This window comes from Pempheris klunzingeri, chromosome 7 (assembly GCF_042242105.1).
Source record: "Pempheris klunzingeri isolate RE-2024b chromosome 7, fPemKlu1.hap1, whole genome shotgun sequence".
NCBI classification, from domain to species: Eukaryota; Metazoa; Chordata; class Actinopteri; order Acropomatiformes; family Pempheridae; genus Pempheris; species Pempheris klunzingeri.
In genome coordinates this window covers 10,220,487-10,245,196 of record NC_092018.1, presented here as the reverse complement: position 1 = coordinate 10,245,196, position 24,710 = coordinate 10,220,487, and the positions used below count along the sequence as shown (strand labels likewise).

The 24,710-nt window shown below is 41.2% G+C and overlaps 2 protein-coding genes across 2 annotated transcripts in view; one reads left to right on the top strand and one right to left on the bottom strand.

Annotated features, from left to right (window-relative positions):
- Positions 1 to 445: 445 nt before the first annotated feature.
- Positions 446 to 4,432, bottom strand: LOC139204392 (lymphocyte antigen 6G-like). Its single transcript, XM_070834413.1, has 3 exons — positions 4,351 to 4,432; positions 1,897 to 2,004; positions 446 to 752 (listed from the first exon to the last, which is right to left on the bottom strand). The coding sequence occupies exons 1-3, from the start codon at positions 4,394 to 4,396 to the stop codon at positions 598 to 600; spliced, it is 309 nt and encodes a 102-aa protein (XP_070690514.1). The 5' UTR covers positions 4,397 to 4,432; the 3' UTR covers positions 446 to 597.
- A 2,098-nt stretch (positions 4,433 to 6,530) lies between these two features.
- msh3 (mutS homolog 3 (E. coli)) overlaps positions 6,531 to 24,710 on the top strand; it is a 37,856-nt gene continuing 19,676 nt past the window's right edge. The window contains exons 1-18 of the mRNA XM_070833404.1: positions 6,531 to 6,650; positions 6,756 to 6,882; positions 7,203 to 7,462; positions 8,497 to 8,709; positions 9,058 to 9,174; positions 9,358 to 9,475; positions 9,567 to 9,706; positions 10,212 to 10,378; positions 14,755 to 14,864; positions 15,070 to 15,184; positions 15,484 to 15,568; positions 16,552 to 16,661; positions 18,084 to 18,216; positions 21,333 to 21,520; positions 21,899 to 22,067; positions 22,278 to 22,342; positions 23,894 to 24,010; positions 24,288 to 24,395. Of these exons, the coding sequence (XP_070689505.1) occupies positions 6,531 to 6,650; positions 6,756 to 6,882; positions 7,203 to 7,462; positions 8,497 to 8,709; positions 9,058 to 9,174; positions 9,358 to 9,475; positions 9,567 to 9,706; positions 10,212 to 10,378; positions 14,755 to 14,864; positions 15,070 to 15,184; positions 15,484 to 15,568; positions 16,552 to 16,661; positions 18,084 to 18,216; positions 21,333 to 21,520; positions 21,899 to 22,067; positions 22,278 to 22,342; positions 23,894 to 24,010; positions 24,288 to 24,395 (2,462 nt within the window). The remainder of the gene's footprint in view (positions 6,651 to 6,755; positions 6,883 to 7,202; positions 7,463 to 8,496; positions 8,710 to 9,057; positions 9,175 to 9,357; positions 9,476 to 9,566; positions 9,707 to 10,211; positions 10,379 to 14,754; positions 14,865 to 15,069; positions 15,185 to 15,483; positions 15,569 to 16,551; positions 16,662 to 18,083; positions 18,217 to 21,332; positions 21,521 to 21,898; positions 22,068 to 22,277; positions 22,343 to 23,893; positions 24,011 to 24,287; positions 24,396 to 24,710) is intronic.

Genomic DNA, 24,710 nt, shown 5'->3' with positions numbered 1-24,710 from the left:
GGGTTAGTCCGCCACTTTCAGGTCAGCAACCACGAGCGGTACCTTTGGCTTACAGGCTCAGAGGAGCAGATTGTATTGCTGAGAATGTCTGATGTTGGCAACTGAACGACTCTGTGTTTGGAGCCGAGTCGTGGTTAGAGTGTTTGGTGACTTGTTGAATTCTTTTAATTGGGTTTCTTGCTTTAGTGATGTCATTCATACTCATAACATGAGATACCTGTCTGCGATGCAACGTCCTGTTACACTGCCTTTCTGTATAACATTGATGGTTTCTATAGCCGTGACGTCATAATGATGGTATTAAGAGGTGGTTTGATTCAGGTAGGACGCCACTTTACAGGTGTAAAATGAACGGCCCGCCACTGATTAAGACAAGTCAAGCACTGTTTATTTGAATGAAGTCAAACACCCTTGCATAGTCGGCACTAAATAATCCAATCCATGCTCAAAACAAGTCAGACTAAATCTAAATGATGATTATCTCAATTAGAAACGTTTTGCATTGCAGGTTTATAGTGACCAGTTGTTTATTTTTCTTCAGTTGTACAAATTGGGTCAGAAAACAGTGCAACGTAGAAATAACAAAATCCCAGAGCCTCAGAGAAAGACTGTGATGATGGCTGAAGATACCAGCAGGAGGATGACACTGGGACCAGTTGGTATGGCACTGTTACACAAGTCCCCTTCACAGCAAGCCATGGCACCTACACATGCCATGCTGGTTTGGCAGCCCTTGGTAACCATGTCATATCCTGCGAACATGATGGGAAAACTCAAAGAAACAGCTTACAGAACACATTATGACATGCATAATAACCACAGGGCATTCAATACAGCAACATATAGATGCAGCCGCCTAGAATCGCTGTCCGGACCATGATAGGACCCTGGTGAATCTGCGGCAGATCCATGTGCCCCTGGGTACTAGACCGAAATTAAATCCCAGCACTTTGGTAAAAGTGTGAATGTGCTTTTGTGAAGGAAGCACCATCTCATGGTAGCACACCCTGCAATCGAATGAATGGGTGTGTTTACAGTGGAATCTAGACATGCTCTATCAGGTATTAGGTGGGAATGTTAGGATTCTGTGTTTTCCCCTGTTTTCCCTGTACTTTTCCCTCATGTGTGTTTGTCTCCCTCTGTCTGTAGAGTCGAGGAGGTTACTCACGGTCATTCCACCCACACACCTGCAATAATCACACACCTGTTTCAGATCAGCAGTCAGCCACTCACACCTACCCTGGTGCTCCTTTCATTCCCTCACTGCCAGATTGTCCGTTTGCTATGGTGCACTTCAGGCTCTTGACTCAGTGATTATTCTTGCTCCTCGTCTCTGCTCCGGTTTTTGTCTCCCTCTTCCGTCAGCTCCCCTGGTCTTCGTCCCGGTCCTATTCCCTGCCTCTCCAGCCTGCCTACCCTGGTCCCTGTTCCAGTCCTGCTACCTGCATCTCCAGCCTGCTCCCTCCTGGTCTCCACTCCGGCCCTCTCCCCCACGCCACGCCTGCCTGCTTTCCCTGGTCTCCACTCTGGCCCTGGTTCCCGCTATACCAGCCTGCTTCCCCTGGACTCCCCTCCGGCCCTGTTCCCTGCCATACCAGCCCGCCTCCCCTGGTCCCTTTCACGTTCCTGCTTCTTGTAGTGTACTATTAAATTTGTTTGTCTTCAAACTAGTCGTGTCCTGTGTCTGCATAGTGGGTTCCGCCAGTCCGTTCCGGCTAACAGAGAAAGACGCTCTGTGGCTGGGAGTTGTCCCGGGATCTGGTTCCCAGCCCACTGGCAGTTGAGAAGCCTTCGGTTGGGAGCAGCAATTCTGAGTGGCTGCCACTTGTATCTACTCTTCTGATGACTGATTTTGGTGTGTGCTTGGAATTCTCAATAATAGCAATAGACACTTACCGTCTACTCTGAGAGAGAAACAGCGGTTGAAGAAGACGGGACAGGATTTGGTGTCGATGCAGGACTTTGGGTCGGTGGCTGTGCATGTGTAGCACCGTAATCCACATGCTGTACAAAGACACAGAACACAGCAGCTCAAGACATGCTACACACTACACATCACATTTGTGTGTGTGTGTTTTTATCAGTTTTCACACAGAGTTCATGGTAAATTGTGGTTGTGACTGAACATGAGCTCTCTCTGCTCTCGAACACTGTTTGCAGAATCTGTTTCAGCCCCAGGATCTCTTTTTGTTACCAACCCTGACATTTTATAAACGACTCCTTATCTACCCTCACGTAATCCACCTGCTCGATAATTATGCTAATTGTTTTTTTTCTGACCATATATACTTCTGTGCTCTTCAATAAACTTCAGAACATTGTTGAACTGAACCCCAATTTGTGCCACTGTGTGGTGAAGCCTGCAGATGACAAACTGGACTGAGTCTTGGACTGAGGTAATTCACTTGTAATTTAGTAGGTAGTACTAAAGAAGTATTTTACTCAGGAATATCACTGTCCTACTTAAATCTGTAGGTGTGTCCTTTTTTCTGCTCTCTGTGGACAAGCTGTTTCTGTGTGTGTGTGTGTGTGTGTGTGTGTCAGAAAGAGAAAGAAAGAGAGAGAGCTTGCTTGGTTTGCATTGGTTCTCTCCTCCCCGACACATTTGCTGCTTTGATGTTTGACTTTTATTGCTGCACTAAGCAGCATTGCACACTCACACTTTTCCACTCACACACCTGCTACATTGCTGATCTGACTTATTACATGTGCCACTGTTTGATCTTTTGTTGTTCTCTTTTCTTTTAAATAATTTGTTCATCGGCCTGGCCGTGTGTGTTTCCCTCTTTTGCCGTGGCCGGGCAGCCTGGTTTGTGACAGTGGAAGTTGTAAGTTTGAGTTGAATTGTGGGGATGGAGGTTTTGGAAGAGTCTATGCTGAGGATATTGTGAGTGCCATTATAAAGAATAAACCTGCTGAAAAATTAGAAAAGAAATATATAAAATAAGTAAATGTGGAAATATATAGGCAAATGATAAAATATAAAAAAAATATTATAAGCATTTTCATGTATTTTCACATCTTTTGTTGATTTGTTATATAAATTATGTATTTTTGTTATATTAAAATATAATATAGTTTGCAAATAAATTACTATATATTTTTTATTTATTTTATTTATTCTTATACGATTTTGGCTTCTCTTACCCACAATCCTCTGCACAGCAGAAGATGTGTCACATCGACTGAGCTGCCCAGAGAGCACAGACAGATGACAGCGTATTGACAGTACAATGATGTGCAGCCATCATCTCACATCCCATTCGCTATTCAACTTGCTACTTCAAGCTGACAGTACTCATGGCCTGCCATTTTGTTGCTGAAAATCTTGATATTTATGTGGGAACAAATGTTTACAACCCTTACAAGATAAAAGAAGGCAGTTGTTGAGAAATATCTCTCCATGTTACATTTCATTTTGATCACAAAATCATGACATCTAATAACTAGCTCCCATGACCTGCTTTCTTTTTTATCAGCTTTCACATAGTCCGCCCTCTTGAGCACATTTCCTCCTGTGCCCTTCATTAAACTTCAAAACATTCAACGGAAACCTGTTCGTGCCACTTTGTTCACCAAGTGCTTGTCACTGCTTCCAGAATCAGCTCACAAAGGTCCAGCCAGTAGACGACAGACAAGAGGTTACCAACATTGAGCTCTCCATTGTTCACAACACCCACCCTCAGAAAATCTTCCAGCAAGATAACGTGAAAAGACTGTAAAACCAAGCTGCCAATATGAGCCACAGGCCATATGAGCGAGTGCATCCTGAGCAAGTAAACAACAAATTTACATTTCAAATTGGGTGCTTCACAGATCCTTCCAACTGAGGTAAGATAGACAACAAGCAACAACCGAAGTTTAATCAAAATGAGCCACCCTACGGAGTGGACAAATAACATCAAAATCAATCCAACCATCCAAAAAGTGTAGCACAAATAACAGATACTCCAAAAATATTCAAAAACTTTACTCTCAGTGTAGAGTCAAAAAAACAGCCTTGATAATCAAACTTATGAGATAGAAAATTTATTATGAATTGAAATTGAAACTATGAGATGAAATTGTGAAATAAAAAAATGCAGGAAATTAAATGTTAAATGTTTGACACTCAAGACCCCCTCCTCTTATTATGTGATTTTAATTTTCTTTTTAATGTCATAAATTTGACTTTTTATTTAATAGTTTCTTATTTTTCTCAGCTTCCATAGCTGTTGGTACGTTAGTGCTTTTGCATTATTAGTATTCAAGAACATCCTTCTTATACAGTGTGCCTTTTAGCATCAACACATTTCTTTTCCTTAATTTACAATGTTAAGTCGAAGCACATAACTGGAAAACTGTTCTTACCTGTAGATAAAGTCATAAACAGGATGAGGGCTCCTTTAAGATCCATCGTGAATGCAGAGGAAAGCAGATTGTTAAGCAGCCAAGTGAGAGAACTGGAGGGAAGCCTTCCTCTTTCAGTTCAACTTAACCTTGGTCTTTTTTCAGAACTTGTACATTTGCATTTCCTCACAAAGACTCTTCCCGAGTGACCTGAATAATGTTGGCCCTAAAGTGACCTCATTATCCCAGAGACAGCCATGTACTTTAATAAGAAATGAAGATAAAAATGTCATGCTGATATATAGCCTGATATTAGAAAAAAAACTGTGGACTTTTATATTTTTCACTAATTCTCTTATTTTCTTATTTGCTGTCTAGACAAATATAGAAGGAGAAGTTTCACTTCTTGTAGAGGCCTCCGTTATCACTGCATACTGCATATGTGCTGTGCAAGAACAGAAAGCTTGAGAGGTGTAGCAAGAGCAGATTATGGGTCCGGGGTTTATAAATGATTAATTAGTCAGTTGTCTGATCCTATAAGACAAAGTAAAAACTGATAAAGACTGATTCCCAATGCGTTTTTGTTTTAAGCTACATTTTTACAAATCATTGATACTGCAGTAGATTTTAAGAAGTTGATTATAATATTATGGGGACCAATTGCTGCTGTATGATGTATATTTGTGTTAAAAAGAATAGACAGTAACAAGCGATATATGTAAGGGATAATATAATAATACTAATATATATTTATGTCTTTTCTCTCTATTACTGCTTAGGAGGTTTGGCATGTCGTCAAAAATCCTCACCAACTTCTACAGCTGTCACAACTACCTCTAATGACTGTACTTTATTTTAAGTTGCACATTTTGTAAATATATTTATATCTAGCAATAGTAGTTTATATTTATATGTTTTTATATTTTATTCTATCCTCTTCTTTTTCACTCTTTGGCATTCAGTGCGGATGGCAAAGTAAGATTTTCATTGTACAGGGAAACCCGTTTCTGCACTGTACACATGACAATAAACGCTTTGAATCTTGAATCTTATCTTGCCCTGCCTCTGTTGCTGCTGTAATATGTAAATTTCCCTCTATGGGGGATCAATAAAGTCTATCTAATCTAATCTATACAGCGAGCCAGTCATTTTTGCTAAACGAATCACGACATGGTGATGCAGGACCCCTGAAGTCGAGGGGTCTTGAATCGTTCTCCAAACACTTTCTGTTAAATCAGCGACCACACACACACACACACACACACACACACACACACACACACACACACACACACACACACACACACACACAGTGCCTCTTGTGAATAAAATTGAGTGGACGTAAGGTACTAATATAGAGAAGTTGGAGCCAAATGGAAAACTATGACACAAATGGCGATTTTCCATTACACAGTTTTAGCTCTACTCGACTCGACTCGACTTGGTTGGTTTTCCATTACAGCTGTATACCACCTCAAAGTGGGCGGGGTCGCCATAGCAAGGCGGCCTGAAACTCCGGTGGCGTAATTTGTATGCGGCACAAACACAAACACAACTAAGGACATGGAGTGTTTGGTTTGTGTGTAGCCGTTTACCTCGTTCACAGAAATAATAAAAACGCCCAGTCGCTGTTTCCAGGGTTTTAAAAACAGCGGGTTTGATTCTTGTGAGCGAGTCGCTCTCATGGTTCATTCAGTGGCGTCGCTCCGCACGTTCCTGTTTCCATGTCTAGAAATACTCGTGAAACTACTTGCAGAAAAAAAAGAAGGTGTTCAAACGTTAAAGTTGAGCGTGGCCACCATAGACCCCCAGGTAAAACTAATTCAATATTAGTTAATAAACTGTGTCAGTGCATCCAGTTCATGAGCTCACGTATGTTTTAGAAGCACAGTTTTCATATGCCATAGAATACGTGGATAAATAAAGTCTCATAAAAACTTTTTTTAAAACTTGAAATAGTACTAAGTTTGCTAAAATGAATTTAATTTAGAAAAAATTAGAAACCGGAAACGTTCTTATGTTCTGATTGGCTTGACGTTATTTGCGTCATTTACGCGCCTGTGTGACCTCATCACTAGCGCCGCTATGTTTTGAAACGCCGACGAGCCTGCAGAGCCTCTGACTGCTCAGTGCAGGTTTACATGAACACTGATTTCTATTCATTTCCTCATGATGCACGTAGCATGAGAGCAAACTAAGACATGCCGAAGTCTCTGAAAAAGTCCTGCCCCGCTCAGACCTCCATTAGCAGGTACTTCGCCTCCAACACTCAATGTGGGATTAACCAAAATCCTGCTCAGCACGAGACTTCAAGAGGCAAGGTGAGGTCTGCTTCATTGAAAACATCACAAAACCACACTCATATCAGACATGCTTAACTCACTGTACATGCTAACAACAGAACCTCAACTGCTTTCTTCCTGCAGCAGAAACTTTCCTCTGCAGATGATGCTGGTGGTTTTGGATTGCCAACAAAACGAGCAAAGCTTTCTCTACCAGACCTGCAAGTGGAGGATTTGGACTGTGAGCCTGCATCCTGTCAGAGTACTAAAAGTAAGTGTGTGCACCACAAGCTGGAAAAGCATTCTCCAAATAGCATGTTGCAGTCCTGTTGAATTCTCCTGTTATTTGAGTGGTTTGAGAGAGATGAGAAATGGAGCTGCTCATGATGCATTTTGGCAATTTAAAACTTAATGAGTGGAGTTTTGACTGATCTAATCTAGATTAAAATCTTCCCATGTTCCTCCAAGTGAAGATCATGTATGAAAAAAAGAGTAAAATACTATAAGATACTGTAAAATATATTTGGGATGCTGTTCTGTGGGTTTACACACCTAATAATCATTCTTTAACCGTCTCTCTCCTGTCTTCAGGCCGAGGGGCAGGCGGCCTCTGCTCCTCCACCTTGGAGAAACTGAAAGGCTTCACCTGCTCGGCTGAGCCCAGTGTCGTGCACAGTGGCGCTCAGAGGGAAGAAAAGGAGAGAGATGGTGCCAGCAATAAAATCTGTTACCAAACAAGCGGCGTTCAACACAGCGGTAAGAACAGACTGCAGCAGACAGAGGAGGAGCATGAGGATGAACAGGAGGAGGTCAAAGAAGAGGGGAGTTCAAGGCTGGCGGCTGCAAAACAGGTAACCGGTTTAAATGTTGACTTTGCTGTCATCAGAGTGTGTTTTGTGTGGCAGGTTGTCCTGAGGATGAAGGCTTAAGCCCTCATGATGGCATGTATCTGCTCTGCTTTAGTGTCTATGAGTGAGGTAGCACCAGAGGAGCTCACTCTGACCTCTGACCTTTTTAGGGGAGGGCTACCAAAAAGCTAGTTTCCCCATATAGGATCAATGATGTCTAACATACAAAAGTCTGCTTTGTTTTAACTATACACCTAAACTATGGAACTCCTTACACAAGGTAAGAGATGCAAGCTGTGTTGAAAATTTTAAATGACAATTGAAAGTTTATTTAATCAACATGGCCTTTAGCCACTTTTCTTTTGTTTTATCTTTATCTTTTTTATATTTGATTGTTGTTATGCTTTCCTTTATCCTGCTTTTAACTTTATCATATTCAATTGTTCTTTGCAAGCCAGTTTGAGTTGTGTGGAGTGAAGAGCAGCTGGAGTTATTCTCTCTTTCTGATGATCTATTTGAAAATAATCATGACACAAACATGTTGTAAAGACAACAATAGAGCTAGACTGATAAGTCAGCCAATATATCAGTTGATATTAACTTATTGCAGATATGTGTTAGTGTGTATGTTAATGATAAATGGTTAAGCGTTCCTGTATAGAAATGCCAATGATGCATTTGAGGTAGTCTTTGTGTAGGTTGTCTTTACACACAACAGTCACAGCTATGTAAAAAAATAAATAATAATAATTAGAGAACGCTCTTTACAATAATTGTGTATATCTTTTGTGTATGTATGTATAATGGACATTATATCATTCTTTAATTTTTAAACTCTGTAAAATCCAATATTTGTTGGGCTAGAGACAACAACAAGTAAAGATGAACTGATTTAAATTATATGTGGAAATAGAGTTAGCATGAGGTGTTCTCACATAACAAGTAGGGAACCAAAAACATTTAGTAGGGAACTGTTGCTCCAGGAAAGTCGAGGGTTTTTAATGTTTTATTTATTCATTTATTTTTTTCTGTTGTAGGGATTCCGCTTGTCTCAGTTTGTCAAGTCAGGAGGAGGGCGACAGGGTGCAGAGCAGAGTCCTCCATTAGACTGTAGTGCCCCGCCCAGATGTTCAAAGAGCACGTTCACTCCCCTGGAACAGCAGGTCATCCAGCTGAAGCAGCAGCATAAGGATGCGTTGTTGGCCGTGGAGTGTGGATACAAGTACAGGTTCTTTGGAGAGGATGCAGAGGTGAGAATGTAAAATCAGTAACAGTGTCAAGCCAAAATATATAACATACGCTGTGAAAGTCATGTCAGTGTTTTTAAAATCTTTGTTTATGAAATTGTGTTCCATATATGTCATACGTTGTTTTCTCTATATTCAAAAGTCTTTGTCATAGTGAGTAAGAAACAATGATTTTTTTTTAACTGATTTGTGAGAGTTCACTCATTCGTGAACACTCACAAAAAATAAAACTTGCTTGCCAGCTCTTGTTTGTGTAAAGTACGTCAGAAAGTTACTGGAAGTTACACTCAACGTGGCCTCAGTTATCATTTTAAGGCACGACAGAAGTCATCTTTGTGTGTGTGTAAATAGATTGCTGCAAAAGAGCTGAATATCTTCTGTCATCTGGATCATAACTTCATGACGTGCAGCATCCCCACACACCGTTTGTTTGTGCATGTCAGACGGTTGGTGTCCCACGGCCACAAGGTATGGAATTTATCTCACATGGTGTTCGCATTTAGAAGCCGTTTAATTCAATTCAATTCAATGTATTTGTATAGCCCAATATCACAACAGAGTTGTCTCACAGTGCTTTACAAAGTTCACTGAAATAAACAAGTTTAGAAGCACATTGTTTCTTATCTCTTCATTATTGTCTTTATTTTCCAGGTTGGTGTGGTAAAGCAGACAGAGACCTCTGCGATCAAGGCCTCAGGGGCCAATAGGAACACTCTGTTCACTCGTCAGCTCAGTGCTCTTTACACCAAGTCCACTCTGGTGGGAGAGGGTATCCTTAAAGACAGACAATATCTGTCTCCTTTAAACCAGTTTTTCTGTCTCTGTATGTCCAAAGCGGTGTTCCTTGACAGTTTTTTGAGATGTTAACCCGGTCTGCAGACTGCGGGATGTGGAGGAGGGGGGCTGTGGTGACGTGGTGTTGGACCCTCCCGACAGCTTCCTGCTGTGTATCAGCGAGAACTGGGACAAACTGAGGAAGCAGCTCACTGTGGGGCTGGTGGTGAGTCTGATGAGTACCACTTCATAAAAACTTCAAGCAACCTGCTAATCACGCTGTTCATTCAAGTGGATTGATAATGAATTGATAATTGAAAATACAAGCAAGATTACACTTAAGCTTGTTTGCCAATACACATTAAGGGGTTGTGTTTATACCGATTTTTATGTATTTTTATCTAACTGATCTCACTCTGTGGATGATTAGATGCCACAATCTTATCTGGACTGGATGATTTGGATTATGGATGATATATTTTCATTTTATCAGTGGTCAGAGATTTTTTGTTTATACCAGCTCTCTGTTTAACTCGTGGTCTTTTATAATATTGTGCTAAAGTTCTACCTCTTATTTAATCCAGTGGATTAGCCAAAAACATACTTTCCTATCTGGTGACTTTATCCATAAAGAGCTTTTTAATTGAATTCCCTAAAAAAATAGTATCTTATGTTGTTAACGTTTCTTGAGTGTGTGTATTAACGTTATGCGTGTGCTTTTGTGTATGCAGGCGGTTCAGCCTAGCACAGGAGACGTGTTACTGGACTGTTTCTCTGACGGTCAGTCTCGCTCTGAGCTGGAGTGTCGTGTCCTAAGGATCAACCCTGTGGAGATCCTGGTGCCCTCTGACCTCTCAGAAGAAACTCACCGACTCCTGCAGAGCATCACCAATGCCAGGTAAAGCTGCTGTCGGGGCACTAGGGGGCAGTCTGTGCCCATTTACAACATGAGGGTCTACTCTTATTGAAGTTTTGTGCTGTTTATCTGTGTGTTCATGAAAGCGTGTGTTTGTGAGTTTAGTCTACTTAAATTCTGAGGGATTGTGTTTAGACTCTCCCCTTGAAAAGCAGACAGGTGTATTGTCTGCAGCTCTCTGGGCTCAGTCTGGATGAGGAAATCAATGCAGGCTCATTGTGAGGTCATGTGATAATGGACCTCAGCGGTCTGGGCTCCAGCTTCCAACCAGGGCTTATTTATTGTAAAAGTACATAACCTGATTTTACTCCCTAAAATTGATGTGTTTATAATATGTGTTTTACAAAGAAAAATATTTGGAAGATTACGTATTGACTATATTTTTTTAGTCAAACGTGTTGTAGTAATAGATATAGAAAAAAAGTTAATAAAAGTTTAAGTTAATAAAAGTTGGCTGGTGGTTCTAATGTTTTATTTGTTAGCCTTAAGAACCTTTTACTTGGGGTCAAACAAATATAGTCCACCACTATTTGTCCAAACTGCAGCTGTTGGGAAGTCAGATGGAGCAAACTATAGATATATACGGGTTTAACAGTTAGTAGATGCTTTTGTCCTTGTGAGAGGTAAAAGTATTCTGACAAACATTATCAACACCATCATGGAAAAAAATGCAATACAAATAAAGGTCTAATATTTAAAATGTTAATTTGGATAAAGTAAACATTTTAGGTATGCATTTGCATTTTAATGCAAGGAATTAAAGGATTGGTTCACAGTTCTGTCTTAAAACAACATTAAGGTGCTCATATGATTGCTGAAAGAGGTTTTACTTGTATAGTTGTTGGTCCTTTTCATTCTTCCTTTTTTTTGTGCTTTCAATGTAAATGATGGAGGACAAAATCCACAGTCCTTGTTCCCTTCAAGAATGTATTAAAAGATTCATCTGACGCACAGATTTCACATGAGATTTCAGAAGTCGTAATTCGTTTAATCAAGTGATTATCTTCCCAAGTTACAGTCTTTTTGGTAGGAAATGTCCTCTTTTATTCTTCTTCCACTGCAACTCAACAAAAAAACACTCTCCAGGGAAGCACAACGAGGTAAATTTATACGAAGAAGACTGTAGCTCAAGGTGAAATCTCCCTGATTTTTCCAACTCAGATGGTGGAAATGAATTATATTTTATTACATTATTATGTCACATTAGCTTCAGATAAACTTTGGAATAACAAATTTGCAAATAGCAGATATAGGGGTTTGTTCCCCATCACTTTACAACAAGCAAAACATTTTTTAGTGTTAAAATGGCTTCCAGACTATTGTTTTAAGACAGACTTGTACTTTAAGCAAATGACTGAGTATTCAGTCTCAGCGATTAGCTCAGAATAAGCGCACGAGTAACAACTGAGAGTTGTTAACTTTTTTGTCAGACCAACAAGCTTCAGCTGAGTCTTTGATGCACGAGCAGACTTCCATTTAATGCACGCAGGCTTCTGTATGAAGCATGAGATAAAACAGAGTGAAGCAGCTCGTTCTTTGTTCATCGGCTGACTAACAATGCGGCCAGCGACAGTGACGTTGAAATGATGTATTCCAGAAACCTGTCGCCTCCCATCGTGTCGCCTCTTGGCTCATCTTTGCCGACAGTCAGCACCCAGCATGTTCACACCAGTGGGACGGGTTCCTCCGGAGGCTGCCTGTGATTGCATTATGCTGTGAAAATGAAATGAGGGAGTGGAGTGGATTTGATTACAAGGGGGTGGTTGGATAAATGGAAGGAATGCCTGCCACTTTCTCCATCTTTTGTCTTTTCTTTCTCATTTTTCACCTTTTCTTTATTCCAGCATCCTTTTTCCTCTCCTTTTTTCTTTTCCCCTTAAATTTGGTTCATTTGTGTTCATTCCTCTCTTTCTTTCTCGCTGCCCCATCTCCTTTTTCCATCTGTCCGTGTTGAGTGATTATAGCGGAGATGAGCCTGTAAAGGCCAATCTAATTATTGTGTTTGAACAGCACTGCTCTCTAGCGTTGCGCTCATCACAGACAAGACTCTTCTCAATTTTCAGCCGGTATCATACAAATTCAGGGCAGCTTTGTCTGTTCACCTCAGACAGAAGATTTATCACATTTATATTCACACATGATACTCTGCGTTGCCAGGCCCATTACAGATCACTATTGTTAGAGACCTCTCACGATATTTTTTTCAGGTTTTCTCAAACTGAGAAGAAGGACACTTAAAATGCAGAAATTATTCTGAAATAGATGGTTTGATGGATATTAGAATTGATACTTATTAAGATTGCAGTAATGTTTCTTTAACTGTTTCCAACCAGTTAAAACAAAAGCAAGACCCACCCAGCTGAACATTTAAAACAGGGGCTTTTTATGGCTGCTGACGTGAGCTCAACAGCCTCTCTGTCTCTCGGGGTGGGCGACGACATGGGCCCCCTGGCAACAGGATTTATGTGTGTCCATGGAGCGGCAGGTAATGAGTCCCTGGGAGGGAGGTAGTAGCTAGGTGCACTATTGGTTGCTTTACTCACCCGCTGCCTGGAGTCATGAGTCAGGATCAGAGCACTGAAGGGATTAAAGGAACTAATGCCGTCAACACAAATGTTCTCACTTTCCTAAGGATTTTAAGTCGATGACTGACACTTTTGAAAGTTATTATTACATCCACGGTTCAACCTAAGACTGAGTCATGTATCAGGATAGACACACACACACACACACACACACACACACACACACACACACACACACACACACACATTAATCTTATAACCTCTGATCTCTGGGTCACAACATCTCTTACCTTCTAAAAAAAAAAAAAACACTTCATGTGAAGCGCCCACCCTTTCACATCTGCAGTGACGGACTAAATCCAAATTATAAAAAAGTGTCTATTTGTCTATTTGTGTCTAGCAGTTGAGATAGTTTTGGTTTTTATTCGCCCAGATTTTGACATTTGCAAGCCTGAGTTCTTGTATGCTGCTGCCCCCATACAACGGAGGTGAATATAACTTAATTTGTGGTACTCAATGTATTGAAAAATGGTGTTTGAAAAATATTAAATCCCCTCTCAGAAACTGCATGAACATTGTTCATTGGAAACACTTTGAAAGTGTTAACAGCTTGTTCTGTGGACTGTCCAGAGTGATGGGCATATTGTTTTTGGAAAGATGCACTGCTGCTGAATTTTTGGCCATGCTAGCGGCTCTATGGACGGCACTGTTGGTCAGTCCATCACTTTGTTCCAGACTGAAATATTTCAACAACTACGGGATCGATTGCAATGTTTTGTACAGACATTCATGGCCATCAGAGAAAGAATTCCATTCATTTTGGTGATCCCCTGGCATTTCATCTAGTGCCATCATCAGCTCCATATTTCAATTTTGCCCAAAACCTTGGTTTATCACTAAATACCAGCAAAAAAAAAGACATTTTGTTAAAAGCTAACCGGCTAACATGCTAAACTGTGATGATGAACATTGTAAACACATTGCTTTCACTTCAGTTGTATTGAGGCGGAAATCAACTGAAACCAAAGCGATCTACGTGCTAGGTAGCACAAGATTTGAGAATATGTTTTGTTTTGTAATTAAGCTCAAGTAAACCTTTGCTTCAGACTGGACTTATAAGCAGAACTGAAACTGCTGGCATAAACCTGAACCAGTGTTCAGCTTTGTAGCTTCCTGGAAACCTCAAACCAGACTGAGACTTTATAGACCCATGTTCACAAAGCTGGGTCCTGTCAGGATTTTGCAGAAATGTTACACTGCACAGCTCTGGATCAATACCAGCAATTGTGGCTGTGCTTGTAAACCTCATAATATGGTTGAATTGACTGGTTAAATGATTAATGATTGTTGTCGGCACAATATGCAGTCTATTGATTACTTTTTATACATTTTCTTTCTCCCAGTTCGACCAGCAGCAATGAAAGATGGTTATTCTTCTGTGTGTGTGTGTGTGTGTAAGCATTAGGAAACGGAAGACAGAAAATGCTCCAGCACTGTGTCTGAGCCACGTGTTTACCTTGGTTGCCCTGGCAACAAGAGTGCAGACAAAGCGCACAAGTCCTTGAAAGCAGCAATGCAGAGAGATTGAATGGAGCAATAGGAAGATGTAATGGCGCAACAGGGGGCTGCAGGGATATTGTGTATGTTGGTGTGTGTGTTTGACTGACATTTGCATAGTGTGTTTATCTGTACTTGAACAAAAGTGCTGCTGTGTGTCATTTTCCTCACAGACAGGAAGATGATCAGATATCAGTTGTTGTGTTTCATTCTGTATGTACACACACAAGCACCCCTGACGCCTTAAATCTGTGCTGTCATGCTGTTCCTCACCAGTGCTCAGGCTGATGACCGAGTGAGAATTGAGAAGAGGGACAGCGCTCAGTTTGAGTTCGCCTCTTCAATGAATACAGTCACCGAGTTCTACTGCCATTCCCAGGAGAAAGGTGTGTTTGTTTGTGCCATTGGATGCCTCTTTTCTTTTCAATCCTTTACTCTATATTCCCTGCAGCTACTCATATGCTCTCACTGAGACCAGGACAGCCACTTCTGCTGTAAAACACGGGGTGTATCTGAGGAGTGGGCCTGTGACTCTCGGCTGTCTTTTACCTGTGAAAATTACCTGTGTGTTTGGTCGTTTGTGTCCTCCAGGCTCTCGCTCTCTGTCGAGTGTAGCATCATTGGAGAGCCCAGTGATTTGTTGTCTGGGGCCGCTCATTCAGTACCTCCAAGATTTCAACTTAGAAAGAGTTCTGAGGAGTGAAAGGTACACACAAACTAATGTACACACGCACACAATGAATTAAAGTAGTCGGTAGCTGCAGATCCTGAGATAGCGTGGAATTTCATGCCTTACAGAAATATACCACAGTTTATTTTACAACTTATCTTTTTTCCCCATGTAGAACATTTTGAGGTGAACTCCAACATTTACAGGCCAGGGAGGCAGAACAGATCAAAACAGACTTGTTTTGATTTGAGTTTAAGAAAACTGTCCCAAGTAGATACATTGATGATGTAATCATGTGGCTGTATTTAATTATATGATTTTTGTGCTCTGTGAAGCTCATTCCGGCGTCTGTCCTGCGCGTCGGACGGGATGACCCTCAGTGCCGCCACCCTCAGGAACCTGGAAATCCTCAACAATCAGGTAAATCATGGTGGTAAGTCATGGTGGTGATGAAGTATAGTGACAGGGTGAGAAATGTCTGGATGATAAATGCTTTACAGTTCACTGTATCATCTTCTAAATTAATTTTTTTTATGATGTTGGCTGGAGCCAGAAGTGTTTCTTTTGAGGAAAGTCTCAAGTCTAGTCTCAAATGTGTGAAAGGAAGTCACATTCAGGTTTTCCTAAACATGCCCTTAAGGTCAGGTAATGCCTTAGCATTTCTAATAGCATCGCCATCATGTTAACTGGAAGTGACACCTTTCACACTGTCACATTATGTCGACATTGTCCTTTGATACATTATTATTCTAAAAATATTGGCTCAAATTTTTGTGACTTGAGTCTGACTGTCTACTGCTCTGGCTACAGGAAGGTGGGGGGAGACTGCTGAACAGGATTGCATGTCAGTGATAATTTACTGCACAGGTTTAGTAGTTAAAAAGTTAGTTTGTTACACATCCCAATAGAGAAAGTCTGGGGAGTAAACAGGCTGCTTTACTTGAGTTTTTGGAAATGACATGCAGCTTACCAAGTAGACAAACGCCTTCCCGTGCAAATGTATGTATTTATAGATGTATCATTTGTATATGTCAACTCAAGATTATTCATGTACAACTAGTAGAAATCAGTTTACAGCCATGTTTGCACAGCAGACTGTAAAAATTTAATGGGTGGGTTAAATCGTCATTTCTCGGATCAGAAGAAAATGTTCAGTGACTAGTCAGGCTCGCGTGGGTGATGGCTCAAAAGTTCAGCACGACTCCGCTGCCGTGGCATGTGTGTCACACGTGGAGTTCAAGCTCAGTTCAAGCCTCCTCACCTGACTGCTCGTGGCTTCCATCACCTGCTCACCTCCTGTTTACTTACCTCATAATGTTTTTCCTTTTTCTTCATAGAAATGACCTAATTCATATGATGCACGTGGAAGTCGTGTTTTGTGATTCGTGTGTTGTTAATGATAGACAGATGGTGGTGTGAAGGGCAGTCTGTTGTGGGTGTTGGACCACACTTGCACTCCGTTTGGGAAGAGACTGATGAGGAAGTGGGTGAGCCAGCCCCTTGCAGACCCGCAGTGAGTACAGGACACTGCTGAACTGCCCTGAATCAGCGTTTTCCTCTGTCTTGTTAAATTCTTGGTTCTGTTGAGATTTTGATTAGGAATGTTAGTTATGGATGTGTGTCTTCATTTTTGCAGATGCTGTTTGCACCCAGGTTTCAGTAGTCACCAACATTATTTACGGATGTGTGTTGGAAAGAGGATGTTTTGTGTTTAATGTACACTGTCTATTTGTATTTGACTTATTCTTTTAAGCCAAACCGTGATCTTCTTACTTTTGGTGCCTAAACCTAACCAAACTGCAGCTGAAGTATCTGCTTTGTTGCATGCACAAATGAGCTTCAGAAGTCATCTGTTATAAAAATCCGAAAAAGTCAGTGTCTTTAGAAGGAATATAAGATGATGCCCATAATATGAACACTTCTTTTTCACTCTGCATAGGAGTTGGTATTCTTTTTTAGAAACACTGCAGGGTGAAAACACATAAAAAGTGTTCTGGAGGTGACCTCTTTAAATGAAAAACGCTGGAACTGACTCACAGCACTTCTACTACAAACAACCTCTCAGTGTTGCAGTGCTATTCCAGTCCTCTTCTCTTCTGTGAAATTTTATTATCCATATATTGATTGTGTGTGTGTGTGTGTGTGTGTGTGTGTGTGTGTGTGTGTGTGTGTGTGTGTGTGTGTGTGTGTGTGTGTGTGTGTGTGTGTGTGTGTGTGTGTGTGTGTGTGTGGGTGTGTGGGTGGGTGGGTGGGGGTGTGGGTGGCCCTCTGCTCCCACAGTGCAGGGATTATAGCTGTGGATTGGGCACTGCTCTCAGATTACACAGATAGCAGAATTTCAACATCAATAAAACCCAGATTACATTCTGGCACATTAAGATGCACAGTGCAGAAGCACATGACACAAACACTCATTCATGTGCATACACACACACACACACACACACACACACACACACACACACAATAAACATTCATGCCTGAGTGTGAGTTTGATGTCCATTTTATTACATAACTAAGCTTGACTTTAGCTACTTTTTTCTGTTAATTTTTTCCACATCTTAAAGCTCACAGAATGAATTTGTGCTCTTTTTGTATTTAATAGAATGCATTTTTACAGGGTACAAGACTTTATACTCTGACCTTAAACTCATGGAAAATCATATACCGAAGAAAGTACAATATAGATAACTCTACAATCACTTCACTTCTTGCAAACCTCAGCACAACACAGAATCTCTGAAGCTAATCAGTGACACATCTTTGTTCAAAACCTCTTTTTTAAAAATAGTACCTTTAAAGCAGCTCTCCATACAGAAGATATCTTTTGCTGATGACTGAAACTGAATATTTGGATTTTTGATTTTGATCTTATTCATACTTTGTTTTTCTACTTTCTTTCTTCCTTCTTTCCCTTTCCTCCGTGAAACCACAGGTCTGTCTCAGAGAGGCAGGATGCCGTCCAGGAGATCCTGGAGTCACACTCTCTCACTTTAAATTCCATCAGATCTCTACTGTCTCATTTGCCTGACCTGGAGAGAGGCATCTGCAGCATATTTCACAAAAAGGTAAAAAGTAGTAAAAAGGGACACACACGCACACACTTCTTACCCAAAGGATAATATCTTTTTCACAATCTTTGTCTTATTTCTCTAGATTTGGGATTCAATCAATCAATCAATCTTTATTTATACAGCGCCAATTCACAGCAGCGTTATCTCAAGACACTTTACATAAAGAGCAGGTCTAGACCAAACTCTTTAATTAATTAGAGAGAGACCCAACGATTCAGGAATTCAAAATTAAGGATTCAAGAATTCCCACATGAGCAGCATCAGATATTATATTGAGCAACAGTGGCAGGAAAAACTCCCCTTTAACGGGAAGAAACCTCGAACAGACCCAGGCTCAATGTGGGCGGCTTCTGTAGGGGTCCGCGTTGGGTGGAGGTTGGACAGAGAGAGAGAGAGAGAGACAGAGATGGAGAGAGAGAGACAGAGAGGGAGAGAGACAACACAAACAGCAACCAACGTACTAGCAGTGACTATAGCACTGACAATAGGAGTGTGACTAAAAGATTAGCAGTATGATATTATTGAAAAACATGACGAGTGGCCGACGATCCGCAGCAGTGATTCATGAAGCAGAGAACCACATCAGCAGGACCAGGACCAGGATCCACAGGAGCCTGAGAGATGAGAAAGCACAGAAAGGCTCCGGGGAAGATAGCAAGTTAGAGGCAGACATTACATGAGACATAATGATGGAGAGGAAGAGGAGGATAGAGAATAGAGGAGCCCAGTGCACCATAGGAGTCCCCCGGCAGTCTGAGCCTATAGCAGCATAACTAGGGGCTGGTCTAAGGCCTGATCCAGCCCTTAACTATATGCCTTGTCAAAAAGGAAGGTTTTTAGTCTATTCTTAAATGCCCCCCGAACCCAAACTGGAAGGAGGTTCCATAGGAGAGGAGGCTGATAGCTGAAGGCTCTGCCACCTGCACTACTTTTGGAGACTTTGGGAACCACCAGTAGACCTGCAGTCTGGGAGCGCAGTGCTCTAGTGGGGTAGTACGGTACTATGAGTTCTTTAAGATATGATGGAGCCTGACCATTAAGAGCCTTGTAAGTGAGGAGAAGGATTTTAAACTCTATTCTAGATTTTACTGGAAGCCGATGAAGAGAAGCCAGTACAGGAGAAATGTGGTCTCTTCTTTTAGTTCTCGTCAGAACACGAGCAGCAGCGTTCTGGACCAGCTGGAGAGTCTTTAACGACTTATTGGGGCAGCCTGATAATAGAGAGTTACAATAGTCCAACCTAGAAGTGACAAATGCATGGACCAATTTTTCTGCATCATCTATGGATATGATGGGCCTGATTTTAGCAATATTACGTAGATGGAAAAAGGCAGTTCTAGAAATCTGTTTAATGTGAATGTCCTGTCACTCATGATAACATTTTAGTCACCATCTTAAGCTGAGATCTGTGGGTATTGTGAAAAAGTTACCCCCTAGAAAAAATGGTCAAAACTACAAAAATCTGACACAGATGGTTAAAAAACGGGCCTCCTTTTTTCTTGCTGTTTTGCATAAAAATGAAAATTGACAATTTTCTCTCTCACTGTTTCTCTCATTCCATTTCTCTCTCTCTCTCTTTTTTTATGGCGTGTTTCTTGATTAACAATGGGGAGCAGTCGCCTCAGTGGCACTTACCTGATTGTCTGACACAATCTCATTTCCCATGGGGCCCATTTTTGAAATGTCAGAAGGCTACATTGTGTGTGTATGTGTGTGTGTGTGTGTGCGTGTGTGCGTGCTTTGCACAGAGGTGATGGAGGCACAATGGTCTGAGCTTTATGTCTTGTTTCATGTTCAACCTTCTGACTTCATATATTGTTAAAAGAAAATGATCAAATGTCACTGAACACACACACAGACCTTAATTGTCGTTTTGCCCATCTGTAGATAAATGGGCCTGTGTGTAATGGCCTGTGTCTCTATGGCTCCATTGACATAATGGGAGGGAGGGCATACTTATGGTCTCCACTCACTGTCTGTTTGGGTTCATAAAAGAGTATCATGGGGGCTACTGACATGCGGGACCATTAAAACTCCAGCTTGTGATTGATACCATAAACCATTGTCGGTGTGACTCTCATTAACCTTTCACGACTTGGTACTATACTGTGACATCACTAATGGCAATAAGAATTCAATATAATCTACAATATCACTTCTCTTTAGAGCTATGTCCATGCAGGGAATTGATTAATCATTAACTTGATTTTGTCTTACATGATCACCTGTTCTATTTTTAAAGCTGCAGCATTGATCGTTAGGAAACATAAAACAGTAGCTGCTATATTTTAGATAACGGACAGCTATGCTTCTTATATTGTTAATTGCTGGAAAAAAGCCAGAATTCACACAATGTTAAATGGATTAATGGCCTCTTCTTTTAACTGGCCCAGAGTCACATTATTTATTAAAGCCATGATAACTACATTTGTCTTCGTGGTATTTTGCATTGATGTAAGAAAATATCAATGTCTGAAGTTTTTTTTCTTTTCTTTCGGGGATGGAGAGAGAGGGTATTTTTCTCTCTGCCATATTGTGGAGACTTGCTGCTAATGTGTGGTGTCTCTCAGAGTGTTGGCTGTAATAGATGGGCACTCTTCAAGCTTGGCTGCCGTGACCAGTGCAGATGAGATTTAGTGATCCTCTAATCTCGCTGGTTTATAGAATCTCCCAGCACCACAACACACACCATTCTCACACACACACACACACACACACACACACACACACAAAAGAATGCATAGAAAACGATTTACATTTTGTGGGAGAACAAACATGGTATTTCTTATTTCTGGTATATAAATGGCCAATATATTTGCCCTGAATTCTGCTGTGATTTTGTTTGGCCGAATTTTTTGGCTTTCTGTCGTTATACTAAATGGACTGCACTAGCATAGTGCCTTTCTTAGTCATTTTGGCCAAACAACGTGCTTTATCACCACCTCCACACTGATTTTGCCCTGCTTTCTTCATTATCATTCTTTATTATTATTATTATTAGTATTATTATTATCAGGTGCAGCTTCTTGACTAACACTATGTCAGAACCACAGATTGCTCAACCACCTAAGCTCCATCATATATTATGCATATCTTTGTGTGTGTTGCAGTCTTCCACGCAGGAGTTTTACCTCATTAGTAGCAGTCTTTCTCGCCTGGGTCTGGAGCTACAGGCCTTGCTCCCAGCCATTCAGTCACAGATCAGCTCGGTGCTGCTCCGAGGCCTCTTGTTGGACACCCCTGACCTGCTGGCTCCAGCCCACAGCTTCCTCAATGTGCTCAATGAAAAGGCTGCCAAGTGAGTATCCAGCAGCACAACAAGGAGTTAGTATTTTAAGTATTTTGCATGAGCAATGACGCAGAAAAAAAGCATAGAGTTAGCATAGAGATATTGCTAGAAAAACTGAAAGTGACTAATTTAATTGTTGTTTTGATAATCAGTTGAGTGATTGAAATTTTGTCTCCTCTACAATTGATTTACTTCAGTTAAATCACTGATTTCATTTAGTTTGATTGCTAAACACTAAACACTAAATCCAGAAATAAGTCGAACAAGTTGACATCGATGATTTTTTTTCATCTTAGAAACTATCCTGTGTTGTGTGTCCCCCTGAATAGGCTGCTTGGATGTGTAGTGATCTATGTTACCAGGCTGTGTGTTTGTCTGTTTGTGCAGGTCGGGAAATAAGACAGAGCTGTTCTCAGATCTGTCCGGCTTCCCGGTGCTGCAGGAAAGGAGGGAGCAGATCCAAACTGTCCTCACTGAAATTCAACACCACCGCAAAGAAATCCGGCTGACGCTGAAGGCCCCGGCACTCGACTACACGGCCGTCTCTGGACAGGAGGTACCGTCTGTGTATTTGAGCCTGAGAGTGAAAGACAGGTGGGAGGAGATTGATGACCTGATTTGGGTGGAAGACTGAGTCACAGTGATGATCTAATGTCTGTGTATATGTATTTGTATCCATCTGTGTGTGTCTGTGTCAGTTTTAATCAAAAGTGCTCCCGTCTTATTTGTTTAAGTCCCCCCCCTCCTCTTCCTCCTCTGCACTCAGTATCTGATTGAGGTGAGGAACTCGCTGTCGTCCACTGTTCCTCCCGACTGGGTCAAAATCAGCAGGTGAGCTTACGGGTACAACACACACACACACACACACACACACACACACACACACACACTGGTTTGACTTACTTTTATAGAAGTGTCATCTGGGATTTAGCAGTGTTATTCTCAGGAGATTGATTTTTTTCACTGAACAGTTTAATAGGGACTGTGAGATGTTTTGCATTGCCTCTAAAACTGAATATAACAAATTAGTGTCGGAAAAAAGGTTAGCAATTGTTAGTAATATATCAATATATGCAGGGACTGACATATCTTTATTAAATTTAACTTTAAAAACCCATCAATCGACCTTTAGTTTACAGCTCTGATAAATCCACTGTACACTAACTGTCCAGCACCAAACAGGAGATGGACAAAGGCAGCAACGAGGTGATGAACACAGTAGAGCATTTAGCAGCTGGTAGAGTCTGATGCTAACCCTTAGAGCTGCTGGTGAGCGATTTGTTCCAAAAACATGTCTCCAAACAGTTGCTAATATTTCTTTATGTCTTTTGTATGTGTAAATAGGAAACTGTTTGCTAATAGATTGTCAACAATAACTTTATGAGGTGATAATGTATCAGTGATGTGTTTCAGCTTGTTCAGCTGCCTGCCAGTGTCCAAAAAAGTCAATTAATGCGGACGATGAAAATACAGCATCCAGGTTCAGAAAGTGGGGAGCTGAGTGGAATTGGTCACTCCTGTTCATTTTCTATAAGAAGCTGCAAAACACTCACAAATCCCTCACCAGGCCAACAACAAGATAACCGGCATCAAGAGATGACCAACTGGACATCCATCATGTATTCATTTTAAATAAATTAAATTTGCAATTTATTGTGAACACATGCAGCTCCTGCACTGATCTGTATCATTATGTGCTGAAACGGCACCAACAGTCAACACAGCCGTAACTGCATTTGGACTGAAAACTCGGCAGATCTGTGGAGGTGACGGATGCTCTTGGCAGCTTTATCGCTTTCTGTGTGTTTCTAACCCAAGTCCCAAGTGCATTGATGCACTTTGAGGTGTTGAAAATAATTGACTTAGCAGTAAAAAAAACACCTCCTCACAACTACTGGTGATGCTTTCTGCTTGCACCATGTCTATTATTTTCTTATATCAGGACACTTGATTGCGGATTATGTTTTTATATTGTAAACCTTCACTATATTCTAGGGCAATGGTTCTCATCCCAAGGGTTGTAATCCCCCAAGGAGCTGCAATACAAATCAGAGGATCAGAGGCACTGCGAAATAACTAATTAACAGGATAAGAAGGGGAAAAACTATTATGCCTCACAAAATTACATTTATTTTTCATACATCTTTGCTTTTATCTTGTGAGTAACTGGATCATTTGACTTCATCGGACCTCTAAAAATGATCAAATGAATAAAGCAGGAGGAGAAAACACTCTGTTTGTCATAACCCATAGACGTATGCATCTGGTGATGATTGGTAGTGAATATATATTGCTTTTTGTTTAAGGAGCTGCAATCATTCATTCATTCCTTACTTCAATGCATTTTTTGCTCTGCCTTCATCCGCCTCCCTTCGTCTTCAGCACTAAGGCAGTCAGTAGGTATCACACTCCTTTCTTGGTGGATCGCTACAAGAGGCTGCTGCAGCTCCGGGAACAGCTGCTACTTGACTGCCAGAGGGAGTGGACCAATTTTTTGGAGTATGACACACACACACACACACACACACACACACACACACACACACACACACACACACACACACACACACACACACACACACACACACAGCTGATGAGAGACATGTCAGTCTCTGGTTCAGAGAAATGCCTGCAGAGCCCTCAGCCTACCAGTATTAGTCTGTTTTAGTCAAGTACATCGTCAGTCTGCTCAGAACACAGTATGCACTTACCTTAATTTACACTCGAAAATCTCTTTCCTTCCTCTCTCTTGCTCTCTCTCGCTCTCTCTCTCTAGCCAGTTCGGGGAGAACTATCACACCATGAAAAGGGCTATTAGTCACCTAGCAACCATGGACTGTCTGCTTTCATTGGCTGAGGTGGCTAAACAAGGGGACTATTGCAGGTGATGTCCTCTCACGATGACCATAAATATTGGTGTGCGTTTGTGCGTACGTGCACTCTCGTGTGAGTGTGAGTGTGAGTGTGTGTGTGTGTGTGTGGGTGTTGGTGTCCTGTGTCGTGTCCTATAGTCTCAGACAGGCTGCATGTGGGAGTGTGCACCAGGCTCAGCAGTGTGCTCAGCCACAACGCCAACATCTCTCCCACTCACTCACTCACTCACTCACTCACTCGCTCACACACACCTTTATATTGTCTGTTTCTAACCATTTTTGTGTTTTACTTTTACATCTAACCATGTCTTCGTGCTGGGATCTCT

Coding starts and splice junctions, on each gene's coding strand:
- LOC139204392 (XM_070834413.1), bottom strand. CDS start 4,396: ATGGATCTTAAAGGAGCCCTCATCCTGTTTATGACTTTATCTACAG. Junction 2,005..4,350: donor GTTTATGACTTTATCTACAG/GTAAGAACAGTT, acceptor GTCTTTGTACAG/CATGTGGATTACGGTGCTAC. Junction 753..1,896: donor TTTCTCTCTCAGAGTAGACG/GTAAGTGTCTAT, acceptor TCATGTTCGCAG/GATATGACATGGTTACCAAG.